The sequence below is a fragment of the Centrocercus urophasianus genome, unplaced genomic scaffold, assembly GCF_019232065.1.
Source record: "Centrocercus urophasianus isolate 14NV4802_14NV808 unplaced genomic scaffold, USGS_Curo_1.0 seq_9, whole genome shotgun sequence".
Taxonomy (NCBI): domain Eukaryota; kingdom Metazoa; phylum Chordata; class Aves; order Galliformes; family Phasianidae; genus Centrocercus; species Centrocercus urophasianus.
This window is the reverse complement of record NW_024885532.1, coordinates 21,292,482-21,309,610: the sequence shown is the minus strand read 5'-3', so window position 1 is coordinate 21,309,610 and position 17,129 is coordinate 21,292,482. Positions and strand designations below refer to the sequence as shown.

The following is a 17,129-nucleotide window of genomic DNA, read 5'->3' as shown; positions in this document are numbered from 1 at the left end:
AGAGAGGAGAGGAGAGGAGAGGAGAGGAGAGGAGAGGAGAGGAGAGGAGAGGAGAGGAGAGGAGAGGAGAGGAGAGGAGGCTTTATATATTCCCTTCAAGTACTGGAAGTCCTTGATATATTATATTGAACCAATATCCAAAAATTTTCATGTTAGCATACAACACACCATAGAGTCATAGAATCAGTTACGTTGGAAAAGACCTTCAGGATCCAGTCCAACCACAGAGTTGTTTCCTACAAATCAAGAGGTGGCTACAAATACTGCTCAAACAGGAAGGACCCCCTGGCATTTCAATTTCTTAGTATTTGGGCTACTTGAGACTAGTTTGTGCCTTCTGAAAGAACCTGAGATCCTGAAGACAGCTAAGGAAGAGTCAAAAGCTGTTTTTGCTAGGATGACTGTAAAATTATTTAAAGTTTTTCTTGTTGTTTTTTTCCAACACAACATCTCCTTCATATATAATAATAAAAAAAAGAAAAAAAGAAAAAAAAAAGATGCAATTATGGTTGCCTTCAGGCAGGAGAAAGAAACAGACAAATCCTCCTTAATGAAATATAGCGGTTTCATTGATGTTTAGATTCAAGAGATTCTTCTGTTTAGAGGGTATGATGATCTACACTGACATTCATTTCTATTTAAAGATTTTCTCCAGCACATAACTGTAAAGACCAAGAATTTTTAGTACCTTTCAGATATCTGTACAGCATGTAGAGAAAGGCTTATATAAGAGTTCATACTATTATCTTCAAATCTTGAAACGCTGTTTTACTACAGACTCACAGGGTATCAGCTAAGATCTTCCATGCTCGCTGTCTGCTAAGACTACCTTCCTTACTAATGACAACTGACATACCTCATGACCTTCCAGATCCTCCAAAATCATTTTCCCTTGCTGACTTTCCCCTAGTTATGATGCTTCACAGTTCACTTGTTTGAAAAACAAGCAAGCTAGATAGAAGCCAAGGATAACTTCTATTGTTTGTATTTATGGTTGTGAACTCCATGTCCTTATTTCTCTCCTCTTGTACTTGTTTAGTCCTTCAAACTGAAAATTCTTTGAAGTAGTAGAGTAGTAGCAGTTTCTGACAAGTTGTTTTTTTTTTTTTATGTTGTGTTTTTTGGTTTGTTTGTTCTGGGTTTTTTGTTGTTGTTGTTTTGGTTTGTTTTTTTTTTTAGACACAGCAAATGCTCTGCAATGGAATTGATGCAGCCAAAAAAATTACCATAACAACAGCCATCATTTTGACAGTTCTTGATGTTATTCTTGTTGATGTTATCAAAAGGAGCATCATATCATTTTAAACCCCATTTTCATATCAGGAAATTAGGATCATGGTATTAGTAGAACTCAGGTGGAAGGAAAGCTTGGGTATATGCTCTTCATCTGTTTTCATGACACTGTTTTGGTACACTGGCAAAAGTTCCAAAACCCTGAGAATTTCTGCTAAAGAGGTTAGACTAAAAGTCTTAAATAAATAAAAAGTTGTCAGTTTTATAATCCATTTCTTTAGAAGTACCTATAAGAAAGAAAAAATATGTGTAGGAAAACTTCTGCTAGCAGATCATGGGGAAGTATATGCTCTTGAATTTACAAGTTACTTTTCTGTTGTTGCCATTGCTTGGTCATTTATTTTTCAGATATTAATTCCAGACTGCTACAGATCCTGAAGATAAGCTACTGCCTATGAATTTCAACCAGGAGTGTTTTCCATATGTGAATTAGTAGTCTGTCATTAATATTAAACGTAGTGTTATAAATGTTATTAATGCCCAGGTATGTGTTAATAAAATTGCTAGGAACGTATTAATTATCCCCAAGTTCTGCAATAACTATAAACATATAAAAACAGAGGCTTGGGATGTTCAGTTTATTTCCTGGCCACTATGTGAGTTATAAAATACTACGATTATTTGTAATTACAATTATTTTCACTGTGTAGACTTACTCTACCTCATCTTCCATGGGCAGCTATTATGCATGAGGTTAGATATAACCACAGAAAACTAGATGAAAGTAAATGGCACAAGTTGGTGCTGCTGATAAAAAAAAAAAAAGCACATACCTAACAGCGTCTGAAATAGATGACCTAGAAAAGTAATTTTTTTTTTCTGAGATATCAGTTTGAGACATTTTTAATACATCTTGAGACTTCAGAGTATTTCTGTATTTCAGTCACTGGTTTTTTTTGTTTTTTTTTTTAATCCAGAATTTTTGTTTGTTTGTTTTGGGTCTAATCTGGATCCACTGCATGTAACCAGTTTGGCCATAACGCTGTTGCTGTGGCACTGCTGCCTCAGAACAAGCAAATCACACTGACCTCTTAGATGTCTTCAAGATATTGAAGAGAAGGCTTCCCCACTTACATACGTCTGATCTTCCCCTAGCTGATTCTCTGAGACTGACAGGTATCCGTTTGTGTCCCCCCATGAAAATGCTATAAAGCGTATGTTGGGCTGGTTGCCAGCTGTGTCTGTTCAGGTACAAATATTCTCTTCTGCTTGCATTACAGGCAGTTATTTGGGATTCTTGTCAGAGTTTTCTTTTGATCTAGCTTCCTTCTATATCGTGCTTCTGTACAAACTTTCACTTTAATTGTCTTTTATCCTAAGAAGCTTTCTAGTGTGTCTCAGTGAGGGGTTCTGTAGATGAGTATCAGAACTACCAAACTTAAAATGGAATCAGAAGTTGCAGTGGGATGAGCTAAGTAAACCTCTTAAGCAAAAAATACACCCCTTGGCTGTATCAATGCAATTATAGAAAAAATAATTCTGCACAAATGAGAAAAATATTTACTTTTTAAAATGCAGATTCCATTATCTCCAAAAATTCTTCATAAAATTGTAGTTTAGTATTCAATAAGGTGTTCTTCAGTATGCATAAAATGTAAGCAAACTGCTCTATTTGGGATAACTGCATTGAATCCAGAATGATTTTAATTCACTAAAATATAAATAACTTAAAATTACGGTTATGATGTGCAAACAAAAAGAATCTTTTTGATTTTGTTTCAGAGTTACGCAGTGCTGAATGAGATGGAGCCCCTGGCGTCTACCAGATGTCTTTCTTTGACTTATGCTCTATTTGATGACTTTTTTACTAACCGCTTTATTCACATTAGGAACAGAGCTTTTTGTAGCTTAAAATTAAATAACAAAAGAACTCTGTGTATGAACACCATATAGTTAATGGTTTAATCTAAAAATAATTCATCTGAAAGCTTGTGACAGTGTAGAATTCTATTATAGTGCTACTGTATGGGTTGCATCCTCCTTATTTAAGGACTTCTACCTTGGATTCTTTCTTTAGCTGCTTACTGTGAATGGCTAAGAAGAGCACCAGATTGTATAATAATTTTGATAAGATTTTGGATGCATCTAGGAATTCTGCCTAATATCACAAACTCATCTCTGCTATATTCTTCTTCACACATTTCAGGTTGTTTGAGATATGCTAACATATGCTGTTACCTCTTCCAAACACAGCCTTTATTCTTCTAGGATCTGGAATATAGGTTGATGGGGCACCATCCTTGCGTAGGACTTCTTGGTAGTACAGTAATCCAATTATTAATACAGATCTTAATATGGCATTCTAAAATAATTTTAAAATAATAAAATAATGACATTTGTTGGTGCAACTGAATTTTTAGCAGCAAAAAAAGCTGTTTTGCTTTTCTAAAGGAAAAACAAGCTTTTGCTTCTGAAGCTCATATAGAGTGCAATTTGGAAGAGTGATTTTTTAAATCCTAACAAGTTCATCACCTATAGGTGATTTTCACAATCTGTAGAAGACTTTTGCTTTTTCCCTACTTTCATGCATCTGTAGAAGACAGAAGTGCCGTCCTCAGCCCCACTCAATAGCCTGAATTTACCTATGTGGGAAAAAATATGTTCTCCATCTGGGCCATGATGAGGCCAAGAAAATGCACCACAGCAGCTTCTCCAGTTAAAGCAGCCTAAAGCTCAACTAAATCTGGGTTTCTGGCTGGAACTGAGTATTGTAAAAAATGCAGTTCTTTGACTGGGGACAGTCCAATTGGTGGGAGGAAGACAATACAAATGGCTGCCATTTTATTTAATTACTTTCCTCTGGACACTGCAAAGACGAGCTGTATTTTCAAGTAATTTAGTTCAAATCCATTACATAAATCAAAGAATAAAATTTTAATATAAGCTTCTGATATATGTTTTTGTTCGACTGAGGTTTTTATTTGCTCAGACTCTATTTTAGGCGTACCTTGTTGGCTCTCATAAAAAAAAAAAAAAAAAAAAGATTTCATCCTCTTATTTGCCCATTGGACTCATCATTGTAATTTCTTGAGGGTATATTTTGTCACAGAAGGATGATTACATGCTTTTCAGAACAATTTAATTTGATGTAACAATACTGTAACTCTTACTAAATCTTCCAGAGATACTCCGTAGAATATCCAAATTAAGTGCAATAACCAGTCCACGCCTATATTTTAATAAAGGCTAATTCTACTTTATTTTGGATAAAGCATTTGTATTACTTTAAAATTAGTAAAAATTATCTCAGAAAAAGATACATTTATCCTACCAAAGATAGAACATTTCTACTGATAATGAAACACTGTGACATCTAAATGCTGCTCTAGTCAAGTGAGGCCTAACATTAAATGGAGTCAATACTATTTCTGATAATTTGGAGTTTAACCATATTGCTATTGTAGGTGGGCAAGAAAGAATTCTGTACTATCAAGCCTGAAATCATTTAATCAGGAATGTAAATCAGTTATGTGCTTCAGTTACCAAATGTTGATAGAATTGGCTATGGTAGATTGTTGTTTTTTAATTACAGCTGCCCTGTAATGTTGCTGTGTTCCAAGGTTCCAAGAAGGAAAATAGTGTGGTATGATGGTCTGATATGCCAAATGGCCACTCACACTGCCAATATGTAAATGCTACCAGGGTTGAGTTCTCCTATAGGATGAAAATGGCATCCCTAAAGCAATGAATGCCATACTTCCCTATATGTATTTACGTTTAGATAATTTATTTAAATAATGTTCCTGCTACATGCTTTATAGCCCTCTGCCTTTTGCAACACAAATTTTAGCTTATATTGCAGACAGTGCAAGTCATTTGGCAAATGTAATTTCCATCCCTGCATACTAATCGATTTCTTCACAAACACCTGCTATCAGTTATGATAATAAAAATGCCATTCTAAATTGAAAAGGGGCCAAATGGAGCTTCCTAAGGAAATGACTTAAGTGTCTTTCAATGCCTTTAATGTAGTAATGTTCTTGTAGTGTCAACACTTTTTCAAAGCATTTGCATTTTATATAATTTTGCTCTGTATCATCTTTTTTTTTGTCTAAATGGATTCTCATAACCATTGCTATGAAGCAGTTCATAGGGAGATTGGAGAGGAATTTCCATGTTTCTTCTCCTATGGGATTAAATCCAGACAACCTGACGTAGTCTAAGTTCCTTTGCACAGATCTGATTGGATTTGCACTAGACTAATTATTAAATGATTGTACCAGATCCCATAACACCACTGGGCAAATGTTGCAAAGTTGGGAAGTGTTTTGCCTTTGGATGCCAGTTTCTTCCCCAAATATAAGCCTAAATTTAGCAGCTAGATTGCAAGTAGCATTTGAATTATCCAGGGTTGCTTTATGGATCCTTCCATCCCATGAAATAACTTCCCAGTGACAGCCTTTGCCAGAGTCTAATCGTTTTCATCTCTGCTAGGTCTTGCCTCAGCTCTGAAATGTCTCACTAGCTTTCAGCTCTACTGTCACCTTCCCCAACAATATTCTCCACATTATTTCTAAGGAAACAATCAACTTACTGATTTATTCTCATTTTCATTTTCTCTCAGCTCTAGCAGCCCAAGCATACGCGCTTAAGGAAGAAAATGATAGTCTTCGATGGCAACTGGATGCTTATAGAAACGAAGTGGAGCTTCTGAAGCAAGAGAAAGGACAGCTCTTTCGAACAGAAGAAAGCCTTACAAAGGATCAGCAGCTGCAGTTCCTACAGCAGACGATGCAAGGCATGCAGCAGGTATTGCCATGGAAGAAAAAACAGGTCTTCTCTTTTAGGAAAATGCTACCGAGGATCTATGCTGTACGCAGGGCTATTAGCCACAAATTACTATATTGATTTCTTTTCAAAATCAAAACCTTGCTGATTTTAGGTATGGAGGGAAGGGGAGGAGAGTCTGGGGACAATTTTAGGGACAGTCATTTTAGGAATACCTAAATGGCAAACCCACTGATCATTTTCAAGAAAGCTTCCTATGCATGTTGTAGTTAGGAGCAAATTACTTTGGTACATCCTCTATTTTTCTTCTCATTTAATCCAATGAGCTTTAATTCTGCACAGGAGCTTTTTTTCAGCATAGCATAGTGGTACCTTCATTTGCATTTGTTCTGCATCTTTAGATGCATCTCCACTTTATAGCTTTGTCTTTTCTTCTCCTGACTCTCCTTTGAGGATCTCCAGTTTGTCCAGATTGCCCTCCTGCAAATTTGCAAATGGACATTAACACCAGTATTATCTTCCAAGATTTTATTATTTTTTCTGATCCTTGAATGTAATGTTCCCATTCAGGCAATTTTTTAAACGGTTCAGTGCAGCAACAAAGCTGATAACCAGTAAGCCGTTAACTGCCATGTGTCCCTTTAGAAGAGGTTCAGGTTTCTATATGCATTATCCTGTATTTGACAGTGTGCTCCTGATATTGAGCAGGTCAGGTCTTGTCTACCATGTCTAGACCTGTTCCCCCTGCTTTCTCTCAGATGTACATTAATACATAAGCACTTTTTGCTCGACATGCATGTATCACTTCTTTCCTGAAAAGACACATACATTTTGATGCTACGTAACAGAGAGCGAGGGCAGTAGCTCACCATGACACTGGCTTGGGTTCCCAACTATACTTACCCCTCCAGTGAAGAAAGGCTGAGAGAATTGGGGTTGTTCAGTCTGAAGAAGGAAAAGCTCTGGGAATACTTTGTTGTAGTTTTCAATACTTAAAGAGAGGCTCAAAAGACGTATGTATATAGTAACAGGACAAGGAGAAATGGTTTTAAAGTGAAAGAGAGTAGGTTTAGATTAGATATAAGGAAGAAATTCTTCACTATGAGAGTGGCAAGTCACTGGAACAGGATGCCCAGAGAAGCTATGGATTCTTCAACCCTAGGAGAGTTTAAGGCCAGGTTGGATGGAGCTTCGAGTAACCTAATCCAGTGGAAGATGTCCCAGCCCACAGCAGGGTGTTTGAATTAGATGAGTTTTAAGGTCCTTTCCAACACAAGCCAATCTGTGATGCTGTGATGCTACAATTTAGAATAGAGCTGCTCGGCTATGTCACTGCAGAGGTTAATTTGGCCTGGTTCATGAATGCCCTGAAGCGACACATGTCCTCCTCAATCACTCATGGTTATTAGATTCCAAAAGGGGACAAGTTGTACCCACTTCCAGATTGTACTAAGCTGGTTCATATGACAAAACTCCACAGCCAGAAGATACTAACTTACATATGAGCTGCCCGGCTGGATTAAGAATTGTATTGCTATCACAGAACATATCAAATCCAACCAGTCTACAAATCCTGCTTAACACCAAATAATGGAGCACAAGATGAGCTTAAGTACTACACACATGTTTGTATGAACATAAACCCCATCTAAGCCCTCAGAGTTTTACCAAATCAGAATGATTTATCATATGGCAGAGTAATTTGGAATGAAACAGAAAAGTCATTGATCATTCAGGAATAAAATCTTTCCTGTACTCAGGAATAAAGCCACTAATCAAAAGTACTTAAGGTTTCTGTGTACTCTAGGTATGCTTAAGGTCTGCTCATGATCTTCCCTTTCTCTAAATGGATGCTTAAATATCACTGTCTTTGTTAAATTTAACTGCATATATAAATATTGTTCTAAATTTCAGCCTACTGCTAGTTCTCCATTAAAATTAGTGAAAAATCAGCACAAAATACTACTAAATCAAAAGACTGGAGCTCTAACACTCATTTTGCATTTTTTATCATTTCCTATCTGGGGTCTGAAAGAAGGATAATCAAGACTGGAGAATATAAATAGATTGCTATTGTAACTTCAAGAAAATGTTAATAACAAAAGCCAATAACAGAGAGTGACTTACTTATCTTTCTGTTCAACTGAGCAATGGACACTGCAGTCACTGTTCCTCTGAGTGTTTTTATGTTCATGACAGTTTTGCTGTGAGGTTGAATTTTTTTTGTTTGCCATCCAGGGGGGGTTGAACCTACCAACTCCCAATGGGATATAATTAGAGATGGCCCAAGTAGCTGGAGAAGACATTGCAGATAATCCAGTCTGACAATATGCTGAGGAGGGCAGCAACACAGAGGCACAGGAGGTGGAGTTCAGAATATTTGGTGGGAAATAATCAGTCAATTAAGCAGCTGGATGATGGCTTTGGATTTCAATGATTAGCTGTAGTCATGACATCTCACGACCTCTGTGCTTTTCATGCAGTTCATCCATGAATATTTAGAACTAAACCTTTGATTTAGGTAGACTTTGTTTTATCTCAGCTTGGCTTTGTAAATGCTGAGGGATGACAATCTTAGCTGAAATCCATCAGTACAGCAGGTGCTCAGCATCTATGGAAATCAGTCTCTCAATGAAATATTAAACACATACCCAGAACTTGAGTGGTAATAATTTAACAAGAAGACCTGTATTCTCTTTTATCCTTTTCTATATATTAAAATTAATGTCAGGCAAGGTAAACTGAGTGCCACTGAATTCCCGAATCCTACATATATGTCAGCATTAAAAAAAAGTATTTCTCCTGTCTCTTTCCTCTCTATTTCCCCACTCTTTTACATACCCTTTTTGCTTTTAACTTTGAGAACTAGAGATTAATTGATTTGAGCTGCAGTCTATAAAGCAGATTTATCTGAGAAAAAATGGATACAGTTTCAGAATTCAGAATTTTTTTGGTAAACATTTGGTGCCAAATAACAGCAAATAGCACAACTTCAATGTATTCTCAATGTAACTCTACCATCTGGATATTTTTCAGGATGCTTTCTCACATTTGCAGGACTGATGAAATGAATGTTTATTTTCTATTACTGCTATTGCTCCAAAGTACCGTCAGCAAAATCACATTGATGTTTGCTTATGAAATATAACTTTTGGGCAATAGTAGCAACCTCCCCATTTATTATGTCTAAAAAAGAAAATCCTTCGGACTAATGGCATTGAACTTGTGGGGTTTTGAGTCAACTTTCTCCATAAAATTGTGTCACAGTTTAATTTCATACCCGCTGTGAGATCTCAAACAAATGGAAATAATGTCTTGTATCCATGGTAACAAATGAGATATACTTTACCTGATTTTGAGATAGAAATTGAATTAACTTGTCATTGCTGCATAGGTAGCACTGTCTTCAATTTATTTCTATATGTGAACACACATACCAAGCAGATCACTTTCCAAATGGTCCCATTTTTCAGCAGTGTTTGGTATTCTGCAATACGGTCTGTGATCACAAGGAGGGATGTTACATTTTTATTTATTTTTACAATATTTCGCAGCCCACTTCTAAGAAATTTTTAAATCTTGTCTCCTTTTCTGAAATGTTTTACCAAACACATGACTATAGGTAATGTAGAAAGTAGCACCTACTGGTGTTGCTTGATGCTTGCCACTGAAAGACTCAGATTTCAGCAGATATATAACTTGTCCAAATTTCAACCATTTGGTTTGCCATATTCTATGTGGAATAGCACGTAGAATTCTTTTACAAAATTCTCATGAAAATCTTTCAACCATTCTGAGAGCAGAGTGAAGGAAATGTTCTCCTTTATTATTGTCCACCAAAGAATATTCCTGAGGAACTGCACTTGTCACCTTCATGCTTTGAAACAAGGACTCAGGTTCTAACAGTGAATCACTATTGAGACAATGATGTGGTTTCCACATCCTTTATAAAATCTATCTGAAGATGAAAAGCCTTTGAAAAATCTCGATGTGCCATGTATGTGATGTCAGTCGTCAGCACATATGCAAATACATTTTACATCTTTACTGGGCATCCGGAGTTGTTTGTGAACCATCTCCATAGAACAGCCACTAGTGCAATGTTTTAAACCTCAAGGTAGTCCAAAGTCTACAGAGCACCATTCAGGTCCTGGAAATATGCTAATTCCTTTAGCATGAGTCTTTACTTGAACTAGCTAGCTCCACCTTTTGGTCAGGTTTAATTGTCCAAGGTATGGTGACTTGTTTGCATAACTGTAGTAATCTGGCTTATTTTCCTACAGGCTGGTGATTTGGCACAGTGCTTCACTGCATCATGTGAATGTGCCATACTAATGTTTTTTCCTCTCACAGCCCCTTGAGCTTGATACAGTACAGGCTGATGTAAATTCCTGTAAGCAAGGCCATTATCCAGAAATCCCATTTAAACCATTCTTCCACCTATGTTTTCTCCAGGAAATGTACCCTAGTGCCTACAGTTCTTCTGGTGCCCATGCTGAGTTGTGCCTGGGAGATGTAAGAGCCACCTCATTGCCCAGGTTCCCCAAGGGGCCTTTTTCATTATCTGGGCTGAGGTTCATGCTCCTAACATACAGTGACAGCACAGGCTCCCCTTCATTGGTGGTGATGCATTAAAATCTAGCCACAGGGTTATTGCATTAGCGGGGGATGTGTGGGGGTGCCTCACTTAAAATCATTGCTTGAGGTGAAAAGCAGGAACAATAGGAATAGTCGTGGGTGGTAAGCATAGGGCTGACATGAAGGCTGAGGCACTGCTGCCACTGCCGTCGACTGTTAGCTCTGGATGTCTCAGCAGGAGGATGAACACATTCTGACCCTGTTAATGACCCTCATGGGTGCCACTCTGCTGCAGCATGATGAAAGTCCTCTTTTGTCTTGTCTTCTTTTTTTCTTTCTTTCTTTTTTTTTTTTTTTTCCCCAAACAGTATCAAATTAACTCAAACAGCAATACAGATTCCAAACTTGAGTGCTCAGAAGGCAGGAACTGCCAGAACTACAGACTCTGTATTTTGCTTTCTGCGCCTCAGGGACCTTTCCCTGTTCAGCGCTGCAGACAGGGAGTGCACAGTTAATTATCACCTATTCAATACGTTCCTGGCCTTGTTGTTCAATATGCAACACAGAGCCTTTTTGTGACGCCACATTACTCATGACATTTCCTACTGAGAACTAGCTTTTGCAGTTTACCAGTCATTTAGCGTGAAAAATAAATAGCACATGCATCTGAAATTACTCGTCTGATCTTAAAAGGGCTCTTGATAAATGCCAGATGACCAGAAGTCATTTCAAGCTCATCCAGGGAAGAGCATTTCACTTTCTGATGTGCCTCGCAGCAGTGGTCAGGAGGGTGAGAATTGGTGTTGGAGAACGTTGTAGATCCCTCTGTATGTTCACTGCTCCCTTGGGGACAAGAACAGCCATTGTGAATTGGATTTGGGCCCTAATCAAGATGGCACAAGGGTCCTGGCTCCGTCAGCTTTTTATGTAAGACAGTATATATAGTGTTGGTCTCACTGTGCTGACATTGAAATGAGTTGGTCTTCTGCCATTAGCAGCCGCTGTAGCAGAGCTATCCATCTTCAGATCTCCTCACTTAACAGGAAGACTTTTTTTCCCATTTGAGAATATTCCTCAGATCCTTCCTAGCTTATTCTGTCTGACAAGAAGTTTTTTCTCACACAATTTCTGAAAGAATCTACTCTTTCCGTGGTCTACTCTCCTTCAATAAGAACAGAAGAAAAAGCATATTTCTGTCTAAGAAGGCTAAGTAATAAGTAGTATGGGACATCATGAGAGACTTTTCCACCATCTATCAAATTTCTCTAAGCCTCAGCTGGCATTTAGGTCTGCAGCTCTCAGATTTTTCACAGATGTTTGGTTGTTCCCTTCTCTCACTTGGAAACTTTGTGAAATGTCAGAAGTCACAGGTACATTTGTTGTTGGCTGAAAACGGCCAAATCCAGTGCCATGTCAGTACCATGATCATCATTTACCCTTAAATATACAGGTTCTAGTATCAATTTAGTGCTGAGATTAACATCGTTTTTAAATAGATGGAGCATTTTATGGATATATGTATTAATACACCATAAAGGCAGGGAAGTTTTGTAGTCTTTTATATCCACCTAACTTTGCACACCAAATATCTATTCAGCACATAATCCAGCCACTTACACACAACCATAACCTGCTTTTTCACCAAATGCAGTACTAAAGAGAAGAGTAAATAAAAGAGATAAAAAACATTACTCCTTGGATTTGCTTTTTACCTGCTGAATAAATAGACCAGAATAATTAAGTTGGAAATGTTTTTATCACTCTACTAAGTATGAATTCTAATTAGATTTTCCTATTTTCCTAGAAAAGCAGCACTAAGGTAATAATTGCAATATTGATCTTTATTTATAAATTTATGGGGAATGGATACAAGATAAGAGCAAGGAACAGGACCGAATGTTCTCTTACAGGCCAGTCCCTTCTTCTCTTGTCCTGTTGTTGTTTGGAATCTGGTAAGAAATATATTTGTTTCCAGGATGGAGAGAATTTTTCTCATAAGTATTCTTTTTATTCTCTAGTACTTTTCTGGGATCTGTACAGTACTGTCCAGTACAGCATATCCAAACTTCCAGAAAATACTTACTCTTTCTGATTCTATTAAAAAAATAAATAAATAAATAAAAAGAGCAGCTGGCAATTAAGTACTAATTGTTTCCCATATTTCAGGCAAGTCAGAAGATTTGTCCTTTGTTTTTAACAACCTTTCCTTACTAAAAGTAATGTTTTGATTTCCCATTTCTGTGACCACTACTTCAACAGTTTCCGAGGAAGTGTAAACAAGGGACCACAGATTCTCTAAGCATCACATTCTTGATTGCTGTTATAGTGATGAAATAATGGAGGGAAGCATATTTTTTCCTGCTGCTAATGGTAAAGCTGAAGCGAGATTGGCAGGAAGAAAAAACACTTTCGAGAGAAATAATCTGGTGCATGTTTGATTGAAAATATGAAAGAAGTCAACTAGTATCTTCATTAGCACACTAGTGTAGTCTAGTGGCAATGACATGCAGGTCTCATAAGTTGTAGCAATCTTAAGTGAATTATTTAAAAGATCCTAAAATCCAAGCATCAGCTTCCTGATTACATAGCTTCCAAAAGCATTTGATGCTTTCGTTATAAGGAACTCTGCTTCTTCTGCAAGGAGCTATGTTTAAATGGCAATAACACTGGGCAAATTGATTATTTTCCCTAATGTCATTTGTCCTTCTAGTTAAAATGTGTCGTGTCTTTTTGTTCTCCTTTAAAATGAATGTTTTTTCTTGAATAGGAAAATGAAAATTAAAAAAAAAAAAAAATCTGATTTGATTTGCTAAGAAAGAGGATGCTATATCATACTCATTTGCAGTTCCATGAAAGAACAGACATGGTCATACAATTCAAGTGCCATTGTCTGGTGAAGGGGTATCCACAATAGACAGGTACAGATTGAAAAGCTGGAGAAGAAAAGGTTGCTGTGAATGAATGATTGTGTCTTCTTTTGACTATGCATCATGCCAGGTTTGCCTTGTGGGACAAATATGAGGCAGAGGGAACCTGACACTCAACTAGGATCAGCCCTCTTCCTTTGATCAGGATCAGAACAAACTCTAAGGCAATCTGCTCATACATCCATTGCTAGCAAAAGCTAAGGGTTACATAACATGTCAGTGACCTCATTTAGCAAAGATAGGAGGGGACTTTATTGGTGAGGTGCAATTGGCTTGGGCCAAACTTCTCCCCTCCACAGTGCATCATGAAAATAAAGACCTTGTGCAATCCACTCTAAAAGGCAGATCCTAGAGAGGGATTCCTGCTGCTAGCACAAAGAATCTGTAAACTGGGAGGATTTCACTTCTGGTAGGAAGGTTGGTCCTGTAAGGACCTAAGGACTTCACCCTTTTCATTTGATGTAACAGTTCATAGCAGACTTAAGAGATTGTTTGTCTTTCTTGGCTGGAGTAAGAGAAACTCCTAAATACTGGTTGACAAAGAAAGCTGTAGGTTGTCTGTTAAGCTGTTCTTTGCACTATCCATGTTCTCCTTCCATCTGATCCACAGTCCCAGACACAGCCTTTCGTAGTTAGCATGGCTGAATTACTCTGCATCATGGAAACAAAAGAAATTGAGATTTAATTATCTGATATCTATTATGTATTCTCTAGAATCATACAATAATAGAAGTAATAAGGAACCTCCAGAGATCACATGCTCAAAGCAGAATCGGCTCTGGAATTGTTTTGCTAGGGCCTAGTCTGGCTGTTTTCACAGTTTCTCCAAGGATGGAGAGTCAGCAGCTTCTCTGAACTCTTTTTCCAATTACTGGCTACCCTAATTGTGAGATGTAATAGAAGTGTTACTTGATGTGTCTATTAGCTCTCAATCCTCACTTAAGAAGATCCTGACTCCATCTTCTGCATAACGTCCTTTCAGTTACAATTCCATCTGTCTGTTTTCTCACTTGACATATTTCAGTCCTGCCTACTCCTGTGCTCGGTGCTATGAAGCTATAGGACCTCTGTGGTCAATCTAATAGCAGGAAAAGGGAGCACGACAAACATCTCTGCAAGGAAGTGGCAGGACAGTGTTCTTCATTATTACTATGATACATATACACTCTTCAGGTGCGTGCCTTGCTTCCCAACCCCTCACAAGGTGGTTAACCCACAGAGTTAACGTGCTCAGGATGTTCTTTTCCTCTGGTCAGAAGCAGGAAAGCTCACTCTGCAGGTAAATTCCCTAAACAAGCTGGAGCTGGGCTGCTCATCCACATGGAGCTCTCACCAGTTCAGGACTGGGCCTCTTATCATTGCAAACCCCATGAGCAATCCAAACGATCATATCCTTCTAATTACTGTGATATTGACAGTCCCTGAGAGAAAGGAATGATGACAAGCATTGCTCTATTACGCTGTGTTGCCCTTTTCTCCCTTAAAAAAATATCCACAACCATGCTCTTTATTTTAATAATGCCTTGTCATACATCAGTACGGCACGTGTGTCACCCTTATTGCTGCAACATGGCTAACTTCCTCGAGGGCTCATTTCTAAAGCTTCTTTGACTTGTCTTTCACATTCCCCTGTTTCCTTGGTGATTTGTCTGGCCTCATCAGCGTCTTGTTACTAATGCGTATTTGCTCAGCTGGGAAGTTACTTTCTCATTATTCAAGCCTGCCATGTGCTGGGCATTTGTGATATGAAATCTTGTCTGTCTTAGCAATAGACACAAACGCCCTTCCATCCTGTCCACTGGCAGAGTGATATGTATTTTTATTTTGCAATTGATCGTGTGCCTGAGATTTCATTTTGATTCATTATTTCTTTTCCTTCCATCTAAGGAGGACTCTGCCAAGAAATATTTATCATCGTTCCCCTCTTTTCTGTGAACACTTCTTTTGAAACACTTTTTTTTCCTTGCTTTTCCTTGCTGATTTTTGTCCTTTTCCATCTGGCCAACTCTTTTTTTTTTTTTTTTTTTTTTTTTTTTTCCCCTATGAAATAAAGTTGGAATTGACAGCATAAAGCCTTCTTTGGGAAGAGAAAGGAAAAAGAATAAAACCTCAGAAATGGGCAATGTAAGTGGGTACTTTAAGTCATCTCTGCAGACCTTTCAGTGCCTATGATTTCATACTTCTTAGGTCTCCAGTTCTGGTGCACCATAGGGAAAATGGCTGCACTTTTGTTCAGGTTACAACTTGCTTTGTTTTGGTTACTTTTCAGTTTACAAGCCTTAGTGTCTTGAGAACTGAAAAAAAGTAACCTTGGATGGAATTCAGCCTGCCTTTCTGAGGCACGTGACTTTTGCTTTCATTTTAGGCACCCAGTAAACCAGAGTTCCCCATTTTTCATGTACAGGAATGTAAATAAATCCTTCATCGGTTGTAAGTGGAAAATAATATTTTGCCCCCTAATATCATATAGATAACATATAGAGTTCAATTGCCTGTGTTCACTAGATGTCGAAGCTGTCTATTCAACTGAGTTAGCACAGTTAAAGTATGTAACATCATCTTTTCTTGGCTGATATTCTCATTTCAAATGAGTTTGCCACTCAGAGAGTGGCATGAGAGATCACGAGATCTTTTCTGGTCACTCTGCAGTTACTCCAGAAACTGGAAGATGAGTCCACTTGTGGCCGAATGGGCTGGGTTTGCTGAAACTGCCTGTTCCCCTGTGATCAAAGGAAATGCTCCTACCTCAGAGAAACCCTTTTGTCTGAACTTCTTCACTTCCTTTGCTCCCTGCTCATATTTATTTTCATGCAACTGGAGAACAAAAAAATAGCAAAAATAGGACCATTCAGCAGTGTAACTGCTAAACTTGTGGCAAACACTAGTTTTCCTTTTTCGTTATTCTGTCAGCCTTCTAGTATCCTAAGTATTGCCTCAGGCCTTGTGGTCTCTTCTGTTCTGCCTCCCTTTTCTTAGCACTGATGGTTTTGTTCAGGCAACCATGCTCTCCTTCTGAGAGCCTTTGTCTTGCTAGGCTATGTGTATGCCTACCTTTACTAGATATGTCCACAATTCATATTTAAATGTACATAAGTAACACTGCCTTCCGGGGAGAAAGGAAGAAATGTGGGCTGGGAGGTGAAGAGTAAAAAGAAGGCATGTTTCACAATACAACAGCAAGCGATTACTTTCCCTTTAGGACTTCTCATATATTTCAAGGCACTGTGTGCTGTTCAGTTGTTAGCATTCTTGGCCATGCTGGCACCACACTGTACACAGTCTGAGTAATTCAGCTGGCTTCAATAATGCCATCTATATTTAATGTTTCAGAAGCTGTGAAGATTGGTTTAAGATGGTAATTTTCTGTCTGAGCTTTCAAGATCTATGCCACATGGACAGCACTGAACTGCTGCTGATAGAGATTCATCATTGGAGGTGGGAACGTGTGGAAAAAATAATAAAAAAAATAATTAAAAAAAACCCACACACACACTTCCCTCTCATATAAATAAATCAGCTACTCACATATGTACAAGGAGGAATTTGGTTCTCATGAATGAAGCAAGCTTAGCACTGAAGAGCTGTATTTTCGGAAGCAGCTTC

General features: G+C 37.9%; 1 protein-coding gene across 5 annotated transcripts in view; it reads left to right on the top strand.

Annotated features, from left to right (window-relative positions):
* Positions 1 to 17,129, top strand: part of ENOX1 (ecto-NOX disulfide-thiol exchanger 1) — a 366,915-nt gene that overhangs the window by 319,728 nt on the left and 30,058 nt on the right. For all 5 annotated transcript variants that reach the window (XM_042838792.1, XM_042838794.1, XM_042838791.1 and 2 more), the window contains one exon: positions 5,858 to 6,042. In XM_042838792.1, the coding sequence (XP_042694726.1) occupies positions 5,858 to 6,042 (185 nt within the window). The remainder of the gene's footprint in view (positions 1 to 5,857; positions 6,043 to 17,129) is intronic.